At 37.7% G+C, this 14,150-nt stretch overlaps 1 protein-coding gene across 1 annotated transcript; it reads left to right on the forward strand.

The window, feature by feature from the left end:
• Positions 1-9,695: 9,695 nt before the first annotated feature.
• On the forward strand, positions 9,696-13,166 carry LOC122006911 (probable receptor-like serine/threonine-protein kinase At5g57670). Its single transcript, XM_042562602.1, has 12 exons — positions 9,696-10,067; positions 10,158-10,264; positions 10,342-10,463; positions 10,552-10,676; positions 10,760-11,359; positions 11,484-11,732; positions 11,817-11,983; positions 12,069-12,148; positions 12,246-12,393; positions 12,495-12,644; positions 12,737-12,945; positions 13,044-13,166. Exons 1-12 carry the CDS (start codon positions 9,782-9,784, stop codon positions 13,054-13,056), a joined length of 2,256 nt encoding a protein of 751 aa, XP_042418536.1. The 5' UTR covers positions 9,696-9,781; the 3' UTR covers positions 13,057-13,166.
• Positions 13,167-14,150: the final 984 nt, after the last annotated feature.

The following is a 14,150-nucleotide window of genomic DNA, read 5'->3' on the forward strand; positions in this document are numbered from 1 at the left end:
ATTGCAACATTGAACAGATACCTATAGCGAGAGGTACTATTTTGAGCAAAAGTATATATCCCAAGACTCCTGAGGAAATAGTCGAAATGAAGAAAAAGTCATATACCAGTGTTATTGGTAGTTTAATGTACACTATGTTGTGTACTAATCCTGATATAAGCTATGTTGTTGGCTTAGTTAGTCGTTTCTAGTCAAACCCAGGATCAAGATACTAAAAAGAGGTGAAGAGGATATTTAAATATCTCAAAGGAACAGTAGATTATTACCTCTATTTTCAAGGATTAGATATGAGCCTGAGTAGCTACACAGATGCAGATTGAGCAGGGGACCTTGATGACAGAAAATCCACATCTGGCTATACTTTTTTGCTGAATGGTGGCGTTATCTCATGGAACAACAAGAAGCAGGCTTGTGTAGCCTTATCGGCAATGGAAGGTGAGTATGCGCCTTATGCAATAGTTGTGCAAGAGGTTGTCTGGCTAAGAAGGTTCCTGAAGCATCTAAAAATTGATGAGGACAATGGGAGTCCTATCACAGTGTACTGTGACAATCAAGATGTTATAGCTTTTTCCAAGGATCTCAAATAGTACAACAAAGACAAGTATATAGAAATTAAGTATAATTTTATAAGGGATATTGTCGACAAAAAAAATATAATTCTTGAGTACATCCCTACACGTGATATTCTTACTGATTCATTTACTAAGCCATTGACTAAAGAGTCATTTCAAGGACATCTGAAGTCTTTGGGACTTCGAAGAATGTAACTTATTGTAAAGACATTTTAATAAATAAAAATGTCATGATCTATTCAGTGTAAATGTCTTTGTTACATTCGAATAAAAGTCTCGATAAGCATGTTTGTAGATTGAGATTGGTCCACTCACATGGGCAATCATCTCTGTTTGTTAAGTATAAATAGACGTAAGATCATTGCTTATGGGACATCTTATGTAGCTGTGAATAGAGACATACTCATAAGTTAAGGTCGCCTTGATAATTGTATCAATATGAGATCATTTATGTAATGATCAGAGTAAATGAACTCACTATTTAGTAAATCTGCTTAATGCCAGATTGGAATTCATATATTGAATTCAGGATTAGACATTAGGTATGTCTAGATCAAAATCTGTACGATGTTAAATTTTAGAAAAAACATGTGCTCTTTTTAGTAAAGAGAATAATATCATAGAATGTGATTCATACCACATATGCTATAGTGACAAGAAGGGTAGTAAGAGAATGGATCCCTGCTTCTCTACTATGTGAGACCATTGAGATTATAAGTTAATCTCAATCTTACCCTAAGTGACTATTTAACTTTCTACTTGAAGTTCTGATCAATGTCTGCTAATTTATCATGTTTTCTATTGGCTATGAGTGATTTGGTCTATGGAGCATAACTAGGAAAGCGACTGATTAGAATAAATAGATTCTAGCTAAAAAGAAATATTAAGATTGATTTACATCGATATCTGTGACATTTATTCACCTGTATCAGTTACATTTTTAGTTCAGTACATAAAATGTAATTATGAATAATTGTATTGATTGGCTATGGTTACATTTTTAGTTCAGTACATTTTTAGTTCCCTTACCCAACATCTAGTCAATCGTGACCTGTTACAACTTCTTTACCAAGTGTCCAGTCAACTTTTGACCCACTTGGACTTTACATCTCGTGCCAACTTTCTGTTAGACTTCTGATCACCAAGTACAATCCTCCTTGACCCACTTGGATTTTCCTATTGCCTAACTGCAGTTAGAACTTCCCTTTGCCAACGTGATGTCTTGGTTAACTTGCTTGGACTTTCCTTTGTCAATGTGCGGTCCTCCTTGACCCACTTGGACTTTCATTTACCAACGTACGATCCTCCTTGACTCACTTGGCCTTTCCTTTACCTAATCACAGTTAGGACTTTACCCTTGCCTAACTCTTGAGTTAAGACTTTCCAGTTAAATATCTAGCCCTCCATGACCTACTTGACTCACGTTTAACATATTGTTAAATATTTGGTTAACCTCGACCTATTTGACCTCTTCTTACATATTGTCCCACATATTGTCCAAACATCGAAACTCATTCGAGTTTAGTCAAACTGATCAACTTTGACCCGAAGACGATTGCACCAATAATCTTCTAACAATATCCTCTTTTTTGATGTTTGACAATATATTTAAGTTAGACTAACTCATTAGCCCAACTTCATCCCATGTCTAAGCATGAATGAAAGTTTTTAACTTAAATCTTACATTCTTTTTAATCGATTAGACTAATCGATTCTTCCTTCTCGAGACAAAACACTCTTGGATCGTAGAAGTCGCTAGAGGGGGGGAGGGGTTGAATAGCGATCGAAAATTCGTTATTGAAAATAGAGTAAGCAACGGAAAGGAAAGACAAAACACAACGCTAACACGAACCAGTTTTACTTGGTTCGGAGTCTTCGTTGACTCCTACTCCAAGGTCCGCACTCATTGAGTGCTTTCGTTGGGCAATTCACTAGTAGTTTGAAAATTGATTACAAAGTTAAGTACAAGAATAAAATACCGACAATAGAAAAACAATAAGCTCGAATCGTAGGTTGTCGGAGTAGCCTCGCAGCAACGCAGGAGCAGTGTGCAATGGAGCAGTCGTAGGAAGAAGTTGTTGTATTTTGATGCTATGTGGAAGCCTTCTTTTATAGGCATGATCCGGGCGCCCGGATCCCTTCTGGGCGCTTGGAACGTGACGTCGGCCGTCCAATCAGCGCTTGCCTAGCTGTCATGATAACTTTTGCCTTCTGGGCGCCCAAACCAATTCCGGGCGCCCGGAGCAACTCTGGGCGCCCGGATCCCTTCTGAGCGTCCGGACCACCATTTTCTAGAGACTCGTTTTCCTACAAGAAAATATTAGTCCGAGGTAAAATAAAAGTTATGTTACCGTGCAAAACAAGGTGTTAGCACAATTTATAATCAAACAGAGTAGTAATTAGATTCCGTCTCCTCGAGACCATAATCTAGTCACGATCTCAACTTAGATTTCCTAAATGGATCTAAGTTGGATCGACGCCTAAGTTTCCTAACCGGGAACGTATCCTCACAAGTCACTCCCCTCTAGTGACTTACCTTAACTTATCTGTCGGACGCCCGGTTAGCCCGTCGACCCCTCTGGACTTCGTGCCAGCTATCAAGTCAGCCCGTTGACCTAGCTGGACTTCATGTCAGACATCCGGTTAGCCCGTCAACCTGTCTAGAATTTGTGACAGCTATCCGATCAGCCCGTCAACCTAGCTAGGCTTCATGCTAGTTATCCGATCGGCCCGTCGACTTAGCTGGGCTTCTCCTGCACACTTAGTCAAAGTGTTAGATCACAACGAAACTAACTTAACCTATTTTGTCATTCATCAAAACTTGAGTTAGACCGTCAATGCTAACCACACCAACAAACACTGCCTAATCGATTAACTCAATCGATTAGTAGTGGCTAAATGGATTAGGCCAATCGATTTCGCCATTATTTTTACGATTTCTCTTCACGAAACTCCTAATCGATTAGCAATCCATCCTAATCGATTAAGCTCGGCCCAATTGATTGTCTTAATTGATTGCCTAAACCTAACTTGCTTGATCTAAGTCTAGGGTTCCTTTGCTCAACATCTGATCAATCGTGACCTGTTGGGACTTCCTCACCAAGTGTCCGATCAACCTTTGACCCACTTGGACTTTATATCTCGTGTCAACTTCTCGTTGGACTTTCGATCATCAAGTATAGTCCTCCTTGACCCACTTGGATTTTCTTTTTTGTCTAATCACAGTTAGGACTTCTCTTTGTCAGCGTGAGGTCCTCCTTGACACACTTGGACTTTTCTTTGTCTAACTACAGTTAGGATTTTTCTTTGCCAACATGTAGTCATTCTTGACCCACTTGAACTTTCCTTTGCCATCGTGCAGTCCTCCTTGACTCACTTGGGCTTTCCTTTGCCAACGTGCGGTCCTCTTTGACCCACTTGGACTTTTCTTTATCTAACCGCAGTTAGGACTTTGCATTGTCTAACCTCCTGTTATACTTTGCTCTTACCTAACTCTCGAGTTAAGACTTTCCACTAAGTATCAAGTCCTTCATGATCTACTTGACTCCTATCTCACATATCTCAAATATCCGATCAATCTTGACCTATTTGACCTCTTCTCACGTATTGCCCCACATATTGTCCCACATATTGTCCAAATATAGAAACTCAAACTCGAACCCACTCGAGTTTAGTTAAACTAATCAATTTTGATCCGAAGATGATTGCATCAATAATTTCCAACATTTATGAATAATTTACAAATAAACTTATTTATTAACTTATATAAAATCTAATTGCCACAAATAGTATATATGAAAAATGTTCGTTAATAATTTTATAGATATATATATTTTTTAAATCTACTAATCATAATATTAAAAAATAAAGAAATAGAATAAATTTCATGAGTAGATAAATATTTAACATATTTTTTTAATAATAATGTTTTTGATAGTTAAGCTCAATTAAAATTTTGAACAATGTTCTCAAACATTTGTAAGTTCGAACAACTCAATACGTAAATAAATAAATAAGTTTGAACATAATTAAATTCGATTTGATTCTACGATGATAAAGTATTTGATGACTATAGAAGTTTTGTCAAATCATGACCATCAATTGAGGACTTTCAGTCGACTAAGATCACTTTTAATCGTCGATTGAGACAATTTGAATACTAACGTATCCAAGAAAGATCACTTATTTAGATGCGCACCTAGCTAATTATATAATTAAGTGCCTGATGTGCTCTGTGATATATATATATATTTTTTTTTTTGTAACTTTAGGTGCGTTCCCAAGACGGCAAGCATAATTATTCTAGACGTGAGGAAATAATAAACTTTTGAATTCCATATCTTAACTATAATCAAACTAACCATTATTAATCATTCATGTTCTATAACAATTAAGCTTTGTATTGCTTAATATCTTTTCTTATTCACGAGCCTAATGTAAATTATATATACATACAACATAGTATGAGTTGTGCTAGGTCATGCCCGACATAGTCTAGTTTGTGTCATGTTAGGCTTGACTAGAAGAACGAGTTGGATTAGATGACAAGTATCCATCTTCTAGGATGAGCTAAGAATATTTTAGTCAAATTAAGTCTAAATATACTAAATTAACCTAAAAAAACTCTAAAACTTCCCTACAAATGTATCTATAATTTCATCCTCCATTCTTCATTGAAATAATTGTTGGATATATGTGAATAGAGAAGAGGTGGAAGGAGCATGAAGTTGCATTGTGAATGAGATTTTAGTCTCACATTAGAAATTTCAAGGCATATTGGTTAGTTTATATTGATTTACATACATTGATGATATGAACAAATGCATAGGGAGAAATTCTTTCTCACGCGTGAGTGCGCAGGGGGTGCAAATCTAGGACACAGATTACATTGAACCATGTTGACTCGTGTGCAAGCACGACCTGCGTGCGTCTGAATGTCGAACCAGTCAGGGTAAAATTTGCCCAAGTAAAACAACCAATATTTTGTCACGTAAACCTTTTGCTGCTTGTGTAACAGATGCATTAAAGTAAAATTAATGCAGAATCAAAATGGGCGAGTGAACGTTGGCATTTCACAGCTCGGCGAGTAATGATCATTAGACTATCATTAGCGCTGCCCATTGGTCTGAGCTCATATATAAGGAGGCTGCGATCACAGGCAAAAGGTTACACACTCAAAAAGCTAAAGCTCTCCACCTACGTTCCCCTTCTCCTTTGTCGTGCTTCTCTTGCTCGGCAGAGAACCAGTGATAGCAATCGGGTACCTCTCAGTTTGCCGTGACATTAGTGTTTGGTGGGAATCACGGTTCACCGTTGTATCATGGGAGACAGACGACTCGAGAAAGCCTAGAAGCACAACCGGATGTGGGGCGAATCTATTTCAAGGAAATTGCATTCATCGTAGGCCTCAGTTCGCTTAGTGCGCTCATGCGACCGTTGTTTCAATATGCTCGCCTGGCCAAGTTTTCTGCTTCGCCCGCCCGGTTGTTTTGTTCGTCTAGCAGAAGCTCACTCAGCCTCTCTGCCTAGCTCGTCTGACAAAAGCTCGCTCGGCCTCTCTGCCCGGTCGGCCTCAAGCTCGCCCGGTTGGCTTCTCACTCGGCCACTCGTTCAGTTCACTCGGTCGCTCACCTAGTTCGATCGGTTGCTTGTTTGCCCGGTCGCTCGACTTTTGCCCGACTGGCCGCACACTCCCCCTATCGCCCGTTCGTTCGACCACCCTTTTGCTCGTTCGATCGCTCTGCTGCTCTGCCCGATCGGCCACTCGGCTGCTTCGCCGAATCGGCCACTCACTCGGCTTGTTTGCTCGCCTGACCAACCTCTCGCTCGATTGACTGCTCTGTCTAATCGAACTTGCTCAACCTTACTACCCAGTAGGCCTCTCTGCTATGCGACTCGGACGCGGGGTTGGTCGATCATCTGCTCGGCCTAACTGGCCGGTCGAACGCTCTGCACTCTTCCCGATCGGTCAATCTATTGCTTGCCCACCCAACCCGTCAGTCCGCTCAAACTTTGTTGCTCAGACTCAAAGCTCAGTCTGCACTCAGCAATTAGTTAGCATAAACTAGCCCCTGCTGACAACTTGAGATTATCAACTCAGGTCATACCTATAGATAAATTGAATTTAATTTTATGTAATTTAAATTTGATAAATTTATAAATATGTTCGGCTGATTATTTTCTCCAATAATAATTCACTCCAAAAATATGTAATGAGGCAAAAGAAATTTTAACTAATAATTTTACACCTCATAAATATAGAATAACTCTAACTTCTTGTATTTGAAATAATAGTCGCAACATAAAGTCATATATATATATATATATATATATATATATATATATATAATATAATATAATATGATTGACTTATCCAAAAATGAATAATTAATTTTAAAGATTTTGAATTTTTTTTTTTTCATCTTTACCATGCTATTCCCACCCTTTTTTTTTTTTTTTTTTTTTCAGACTATTCATTTTATATAAGGGTGTAAATGAGTCAAGTCGCTCGTGAGCTATTCGAATCTCGATTCGATAAAAGCTCGTTTAACCAGGCTCGTTAAGATAAACAAACGAAACTCAAGCTTCACAATATTCGGCTCGTTAGCTCGTGAACATATTCGTTAAGCTCATAAATTAACTTTTAAATAAAAATAATAAAAGTTTTGATATTGAATTTATAGATTTATACTCTACTTATGAAAAACATAGACAAATATATTAAAATTATTTATTAAACTAAAATTACAAATTTTACAAAGAATATTATAATTTTTTTAAAATATATAATTTAGTTTTTAATGAATATTTAAATTTATAATTTATATTTATTAAACTCGTTTAGGCTCGATAAAAGATCGAATAAGCCCGTGAGCCATGAATATATTCGTTAAATAAAGCTCGAACTCGGCTCGATTATAAACGAGCCAAACTTAAACATCAAAGAATTCGGCTCAGCTTGGCTCGATTATACCCCCTAATTTCATGCATGGTATTTAGTACTGAATTATACCTCCGAGAGTTAAAAAAAATATAAAATCAGATAATATCAAACTTAAGACGATCAGTTCAGTCTCATAAAATTTTTTCACCAATTACTAGGATAAATAAGAAAATATTCATCGAGAATCTCAGCATCTTGTGACTGCACGTCTAATTTTTTTTAAAAAAATCCTTATAAATATATCATAGTTGGGGATTAAATTGTAAGTACCTAGATGACAACTTAGTATTGTTTCGTTGCACCACAAATACAACAAATAAAAATGATTGTACAATGTTAGTTTAAAACAAAATTATAATGGTATCATGCTTTGCGTACGTTTTCGTTAACAACACCTTGTAACTTTGTATATACAAGATGAAGTTATAATAATTTATAAAAACAAATTTAGTGTACTTAGATTTGTTTATTCATCACTCTCAATGCCTAAGATTTTAAAAAGTTTTATAGAGATTATAGTTTGTACAATCATGATCAATTTAGGTCAAGTTTGGATCGATCGGGATTGAATCTTAAGATTCAGGATTGAATCTTAAAATCATATGATTCTATCTAAAATTTTATGGTACATAATTAATAATTTAAAAAAATATCCAAGAATATTATTTATATATAAATAGATTAATAATTTTATATATATATACAACCTTCCACACTTCACACAACATATTAAATGAACTATCATTATAGTACAGTAGCACTCAATAATATTTATACTGTCATATCACAAAATAAAATAGTATAAAATTTTTATTAACACAATAATAATAATCGTATTCAACCTAAAAAATGTTGTGTTAGTTCACAAGATGATCAATTTAAAGGTTAGTTGAAGTAGCGGAAGTTTTTGAATCTTTTAATTCAAAAACAAATATCTATAATAATTGTTAGGACATTCTGAAAGTTAGAAGGGGATGATTAGCTCTAATTATTTCGTTGATGATGATTTGCAACTGAAAACTTGAAGCAATGATAATACCCTTGATTTTACTTGATATCTACTTCCTTGAGGTGACTAATCTAAGGGTCCACTATGAAAACCTCTTTCTAGGAGGCGGAAAAGTCTCGTATAAGCAAATACAATAAATACAATACGAAATGTAACAAGAACAAGAAAATAAATACAACATTGAATGATCTATGCTCTTGATCTCTTGTTGATGTGGATTGTCTCTTGATACTTGGATAGTCAGTAACACTTGTCTTCAAGAAGCTTCAAGGACTGACGATGAAGAGTAGAGAAGAAGATGTGTTGATTTGAATTTTTGAACGTCTTCATATCCCGTGGATTAGGGTTCTCAATCGATTAACCTTACTCTCAATTGATTGTCATTTCAGATCTAAGTAAATCCAACCGTCCAAACCTCACAACGGTTCTTTTCTTATTCTTTCAATTGATTAAATAAATAAGTAACAACAAAAAGATCAAATTTGAAATACATATATAAGTATCTCCCCTCTTTCCCCTCCAAATTCTAACCCTAATATTCTTGTACAAACATATGAATAAATGTAACAGATAACATTCATATGGTATTAAAAATAAATAAATATGCGATGCTGTAACCATGTAAATATCAAATTTTTAGTTAATAAAGTATTTTTTTTTCTATTTTTATGTTTTTTTATTCTTATATAGTTTAGTTAAATATTTAGTGTATTCTATTAATACAATTAAATTAATTTAGGTAATAAATGAAAGTTGAATTAAAAAGAAAAAACTCTAGCATAGCAAAATTGATTAAAAAAAAAGAATCGAATCGAACCTAAAAATAGATACTCATGAGTCATGCCTCGCCCATCCCCACACAAAACAGTGATGCCTCGCTAACTTTTTGAACTTGTGGTTGGAGACCATAAGCCGGTTTCCCACAGGTCCATGTGCAACCCTACCAAAAACAAGTAAAAAACAAAACAAAAAAAAATACCATTTCTACTTTTATTCATTTTGTTTTGTTTTTGGTTTTTTTTTCATTAATTTATGAAATTCTAATATTACTCAGAATGAATGAATCTAACGGCAAACGATGCACAACATCAATTCCAGTTAAAACAACAATTGCAGGGCATCCTCACTCTGACCCGCAGCCTATGGGCGGCTGGATCCCCTCCAACTTAAGGCACGCTCAACACTCCGCTCTCCGTCAATTCTGCAAGCTCCATCCCTCTCTTCCACTAGAAGAAGCAGAGCAGATATGCAACATCGATGAGGATCCAAGTGCTCGAGGAGGAGGAGGAGACGACGACGACGAAGAAGAAGAAAAGCAGCAGCTCATCGGAGATGCCGGCGCAGGAGCTGCAACCGGCTGGCCTAAAAGAGTCGCAGGAGAAGACGCAGCCGAACGAAGCAGGCGGAGGCGGCGGGAAGACCCTGGTGGTGGGATTCAAGATGGAAGCCGATAGCCGAGAACTCCTCACCTGGGCCCTCGTCAAACACGCCGACGCCGGCGATCGCGTCGTCGCCCTGCACATCCTCCCCTTAACCCCACCCGGTACTTTTTCTCCGTTGATTAATTGTTCATCTTCTTCTTTTTATTTCTTTCTTTTTCTGGCCATCTAATTCCTCTTCTTCTCGCCGGTAGACGCGTCGGAGGACGGCCTCAGCTGCTCCTATCGACCTCTCTTGTCTCTCATCAAGGAGTTCGACGCTATGCTCGCAGTCTACGAGGGATTCTGCAACCTAAAAAAGGTGGTCTTCTGAGGCTTCTCCACTGCTCTCTTTTGCCACGCTAATTGAATTTCTGACAAATACTGATTCCTTGATAGGTTGAGTTAAAGATGAAGATAGCCCGAGGGCTCTCCGTCCGGAAAGTTTTGGTCCGCGAAGCCATCTCCTACCGAGCCGGCAAGCTTGTCGTAGGCGTCTCCAAGAACGATCGTGGCATCGGGTGAGTTGATTCGATTTGATGTAATTTTCTACAAATTCTTCCCCTGATCGCTGTTTTGGGTGATTCAAAACCGATTGATTTCGTCTAGGTGTTCATTCAACTCGGTCGCCAAGTACTGTGCGAGGAAGCTACCTCAAGATTGCTCCGTTTACGCGGTGAGCAACGGCAAGACCGTGTTCAAGAGAGAAGCCTCGGCGGCTTCTCGGCTCGTAGGTTGTTGGCCTGTTTACTTGTTTCTGGATTGGTGTTCATCCACTGATACACTTCTGATTTGACTATGATTCAATTGATGACAGAGGATAAGAAGACCCACAACGAAGTTAAGATCATCACAACAGCATATGCAGGTGGACAAACCTTGTATAGGAGCTACCCAAAGCTCCGGAATGCAAGAACAAGACCCTCTAATCTGAACAAAAGCAGCTCTGTTTTCTGTGAGATCATAGAGAGATGTGACGGCTCGGCAACTCAAGGAATTCTCACAGTGGAGGCAAAGGAGCAGCGGTTTGTGATGTCTGACAAGGATCCGTCTTTGGCTCTGGTTCCTGAGAGGAAGCCTGAGCCTGCATCTGCTTCTTCAAGCTCCATTTCATTGCTTTTTCATGAGGAAGACAGTCCTGGTTGGCCTCTCCTCAGAAAATTAGTGTCACCTGACACCCGAGCTGTTCCAGCTGATGGATTGAAGAACTCGGTGCTTCAATGGGCGATGCGTCTGCCAAGTCGATTCTCAGCAGCATCCACAGTTCATCCTGACTCCAAGCCCATGCACTCACATTTTGTAGAAGAAGAAAGGGAATTTCCCAAGGAATTGGAACATCTCCGAGACAGGTGCTTATCAGTTTGTAGATTGTTCAGCTACGATGAACTCGCTCATATGACTTCTGGCTTCTCACCAGGTTCTCTACTTTCTTCCATCTTTCATCGCCCCTGTAGATTTGATTGGATAATCAACATTAGAAAAACTCAGATTTTGATATTTGTGGTCTATACCTGATGCTTATGTGCTGTGAAAATATGTAGATAAACTGATTGGCAAAGGAGGTAGCAGTCATGTTTATAAAGGGTGTCTTTCAGATGGCAAGGAATTGGCTGTGAAAATTCTAAAACCCTCTGTGGATGTGATGAATGAGTTTGTAACAGAAATAGAGATCATGACATCCTTGCATCATAAGAACATTGTTTCTTTGGTTGGATTTTGCATTGAAGAGGGGAATCTCATGTTAGTCTATAATTTCCTACCAAGGGGTAGTTTAGAGGACAACCTTCATGGTGGGTGCATCTGAATTTATGGAAATACTCGTTTTCATGTGCTTCAACTCAATTATCAGTCTTGTAAATCCTATTTGGTGTCAGGTGATAGTTTGAGCAAAAATTATCTTGGCTGGTCTGAGAGGTACAAGGTGGCAGTGGGCATCGCTGAGGCATTGAATTATCTGCACGGAGCCAGCAATGCTCAACCTGTTATCCATAGAGACGTGAAGTCCTCCAACATTCTTTTGTCAGAAGATTTTGAACCTCTGGTACATGACAAAGTTTTAAAAAAAACAATTTTTTTCTCCATTTTGTATCACCAATTGCTTATACTTAGATTTTGTTATGCTTAAGTTGGCTGATTTTGGACTTGCTAAATGGGCATCACTTTCAACATCACAACTGATATGTAGTGATGTAGCAGGAACTTTCGGGTGAGTAGCGCATTGTTTGGTAATCATCCTGAGATGTTGAGTGAACTAGTTAAGTATTGATTTTGCTTACATGTGACAAGTCTTGTTCCTACTGTAGATATTTGGCTCCAGAATATTTCATGTATGGAAAGGTGAATGAAAAAATTGACGTCTACGCTTTTGGTGTGGTACTTCTGGAGCTTCTCTCAGGAAGGAAACCTGTCAGCACAAGTTGCCCCAAGGGCCAAGAGAGTTTGGTTTTGTGGGTATGTCCTTATCTGAAAATTTTGTTTATCCATGTAAGATTTTTATTTAGAATGGGCGATGATTCTATAGAGTGTAAACAACAGTTTGTTCCTAATAACAGGCAATGCCAATCCTCCAAGGTGGAGAAGTTAAGGAGCTTCTCGATCCACGTTTAAGAACTAGTTACAATGAGGCCCAACTGGAGTGTATCATCCTAGCCATCTCCCTCTGTATTAAGCGTGCCTCTCGATCTCGGCCTCATATAACATTTGTAAGACTCATCATCATTATATCCCAAACATTCTCGCATTTGGTAATAGTTCAAATTTTAGTTTCTGATATGTTATTCTTCTTGTATTGTAGGTTCTGAAACTACTGAAAGGTGATGATGAGGTTTTACGATTGGCGAAATCACAAGTTCAAAATTCAAAAGAGTCGGAGGGGTTGGACGATGAGGGGGTATTTGGGAATAACGACATCCAATCTCATATTGCTCTTGCTTTGGAACATATAAAAGATGGCTCGTCATCGGGTAGCGGCATAGAGCCACCAATAGCAAGCTTATCCCTCAAGTGAGTATCTGTAAGGCAGACGGAGTCGCTCCTCGAGCTTGGATTGATGAATGTCATACGAAAGTCATTTTCCTCTCTAATTTGATCTTGTATTGTAGGAGGATTGGATGAGAGGTGGTGTTGGTACCCCCCTCCTCTCCTTGAGCATTTGCTGGAACAATTTGATTTCCACTTGAGAAGTTCCTCAGCCAAAAGGCTCATTAGAATTTTGCTTGATGTTACTGGCCATTTGGACACTGGACTTATTCCCTTGATTCCATTCCAACATTTTGATAAGTAAAAGGTGCACCTGCTTCATGTGCAGCTCTGTGAAGCAAAAGTATACACATTGTTAAGTAAAAGCACTAGTTAGATTCATTTATAATGCCAACATGAATGGAGAAAGGTAAATGAGACAATCTGTGGCAAAAATAAAACATAAAACATAAAAAATAATAACACTGTGGGATACCCCTCCATGGCCTTGAGACATTACCAACAGAAACATTGCAAACTATGATAACCTAACATACGATAGATAACCTGCAAACTATTATTAAGCAAAAAACATTGCCCTGAGACATTAATTACCAACAGAAGGTTTAATATGTGATAAGCTAACTTGAAACTTTTGATAGCAAACCAACAGCTTCTTTCAGATTTTCAACAAGCTGCAATTTGTTGATTAGAAATAGTTAAAGAAAAATAAGAAATTGTGACACAAGGGATTTTTTTTTATCACACATGAGATTTCTGGAAATTATATATGCAAGACCAAATGGAAACAAGGTCCAATAACAATGGAGCTAACACTGATATGAAAATGAAGAAACACTGAGTAATATGAAAATGGATCGTAATGTGTATCTCCTCTAATGAAAAGTTAAAAAGGTCTGTGCAATGTAAAAAAAAAAATCAATCTCAACTAAGTAATACGTCAAAATAAATTTATATGATCAAGTAGCATGCGTGGTAAAGCTGGGTAATAACATTAGAAATATGTTATGCAATCATTAATGCAATTCAAGAAACTAATCTAACCTCTACTGGAACCACTTATCATATAGTGTAAGAAGCACTGTCTGAATCACTTTAGTCGAAAATTCTAAGGGGAAAAGAATTCCTTAAACATGTAGAAAAAAATGATTTTTTTCAGATAAAGAATGATAAGACAGCATATCTTTCCTCGTTGCTTCAGATTCTGCTAAAAAAAATAACTGAGCTAT

This window comes from Zingiber officinale, chromosome 7B (genome assembly GCF_018446385.1).
Source record: "Zingiber officinale cultivar Zhangliang chromosome 7B, Zo_v1.1, whole genome shotgun sequence".
Lineage (NCBI taxonomy): Eukaryota > Viridiplantae > Streptophyta > Magnoliopsida > Zingiberales > Zingiberaceae > Zingiber > Zingiber officinale.

Bases quoted from the DNA above. Each gene is read 5' to 3' on its own strand.
- LOC122006911 (XM_042562602.1), top strand. From the start codon at position 9,782: ATGAGGATCCAAGTGCTCGAGGAGGAGGAGGAGACGACGACGACGAAG. The intron at 11,984-12,068 runs GTACATGACAAA...GTTATGCTTAAG, and splicing joins CAGAAGATTTTGAACCTCTG to TTGGCTGATTTTGGACTTGC. The intron at 12,149-12,245 runs GTGAGTAGCGCA...TTCCTACTGTAG, and splicing joins GATGTAGCAGGAACTTTCGG to ATATTTGGCTCCAGAATATT.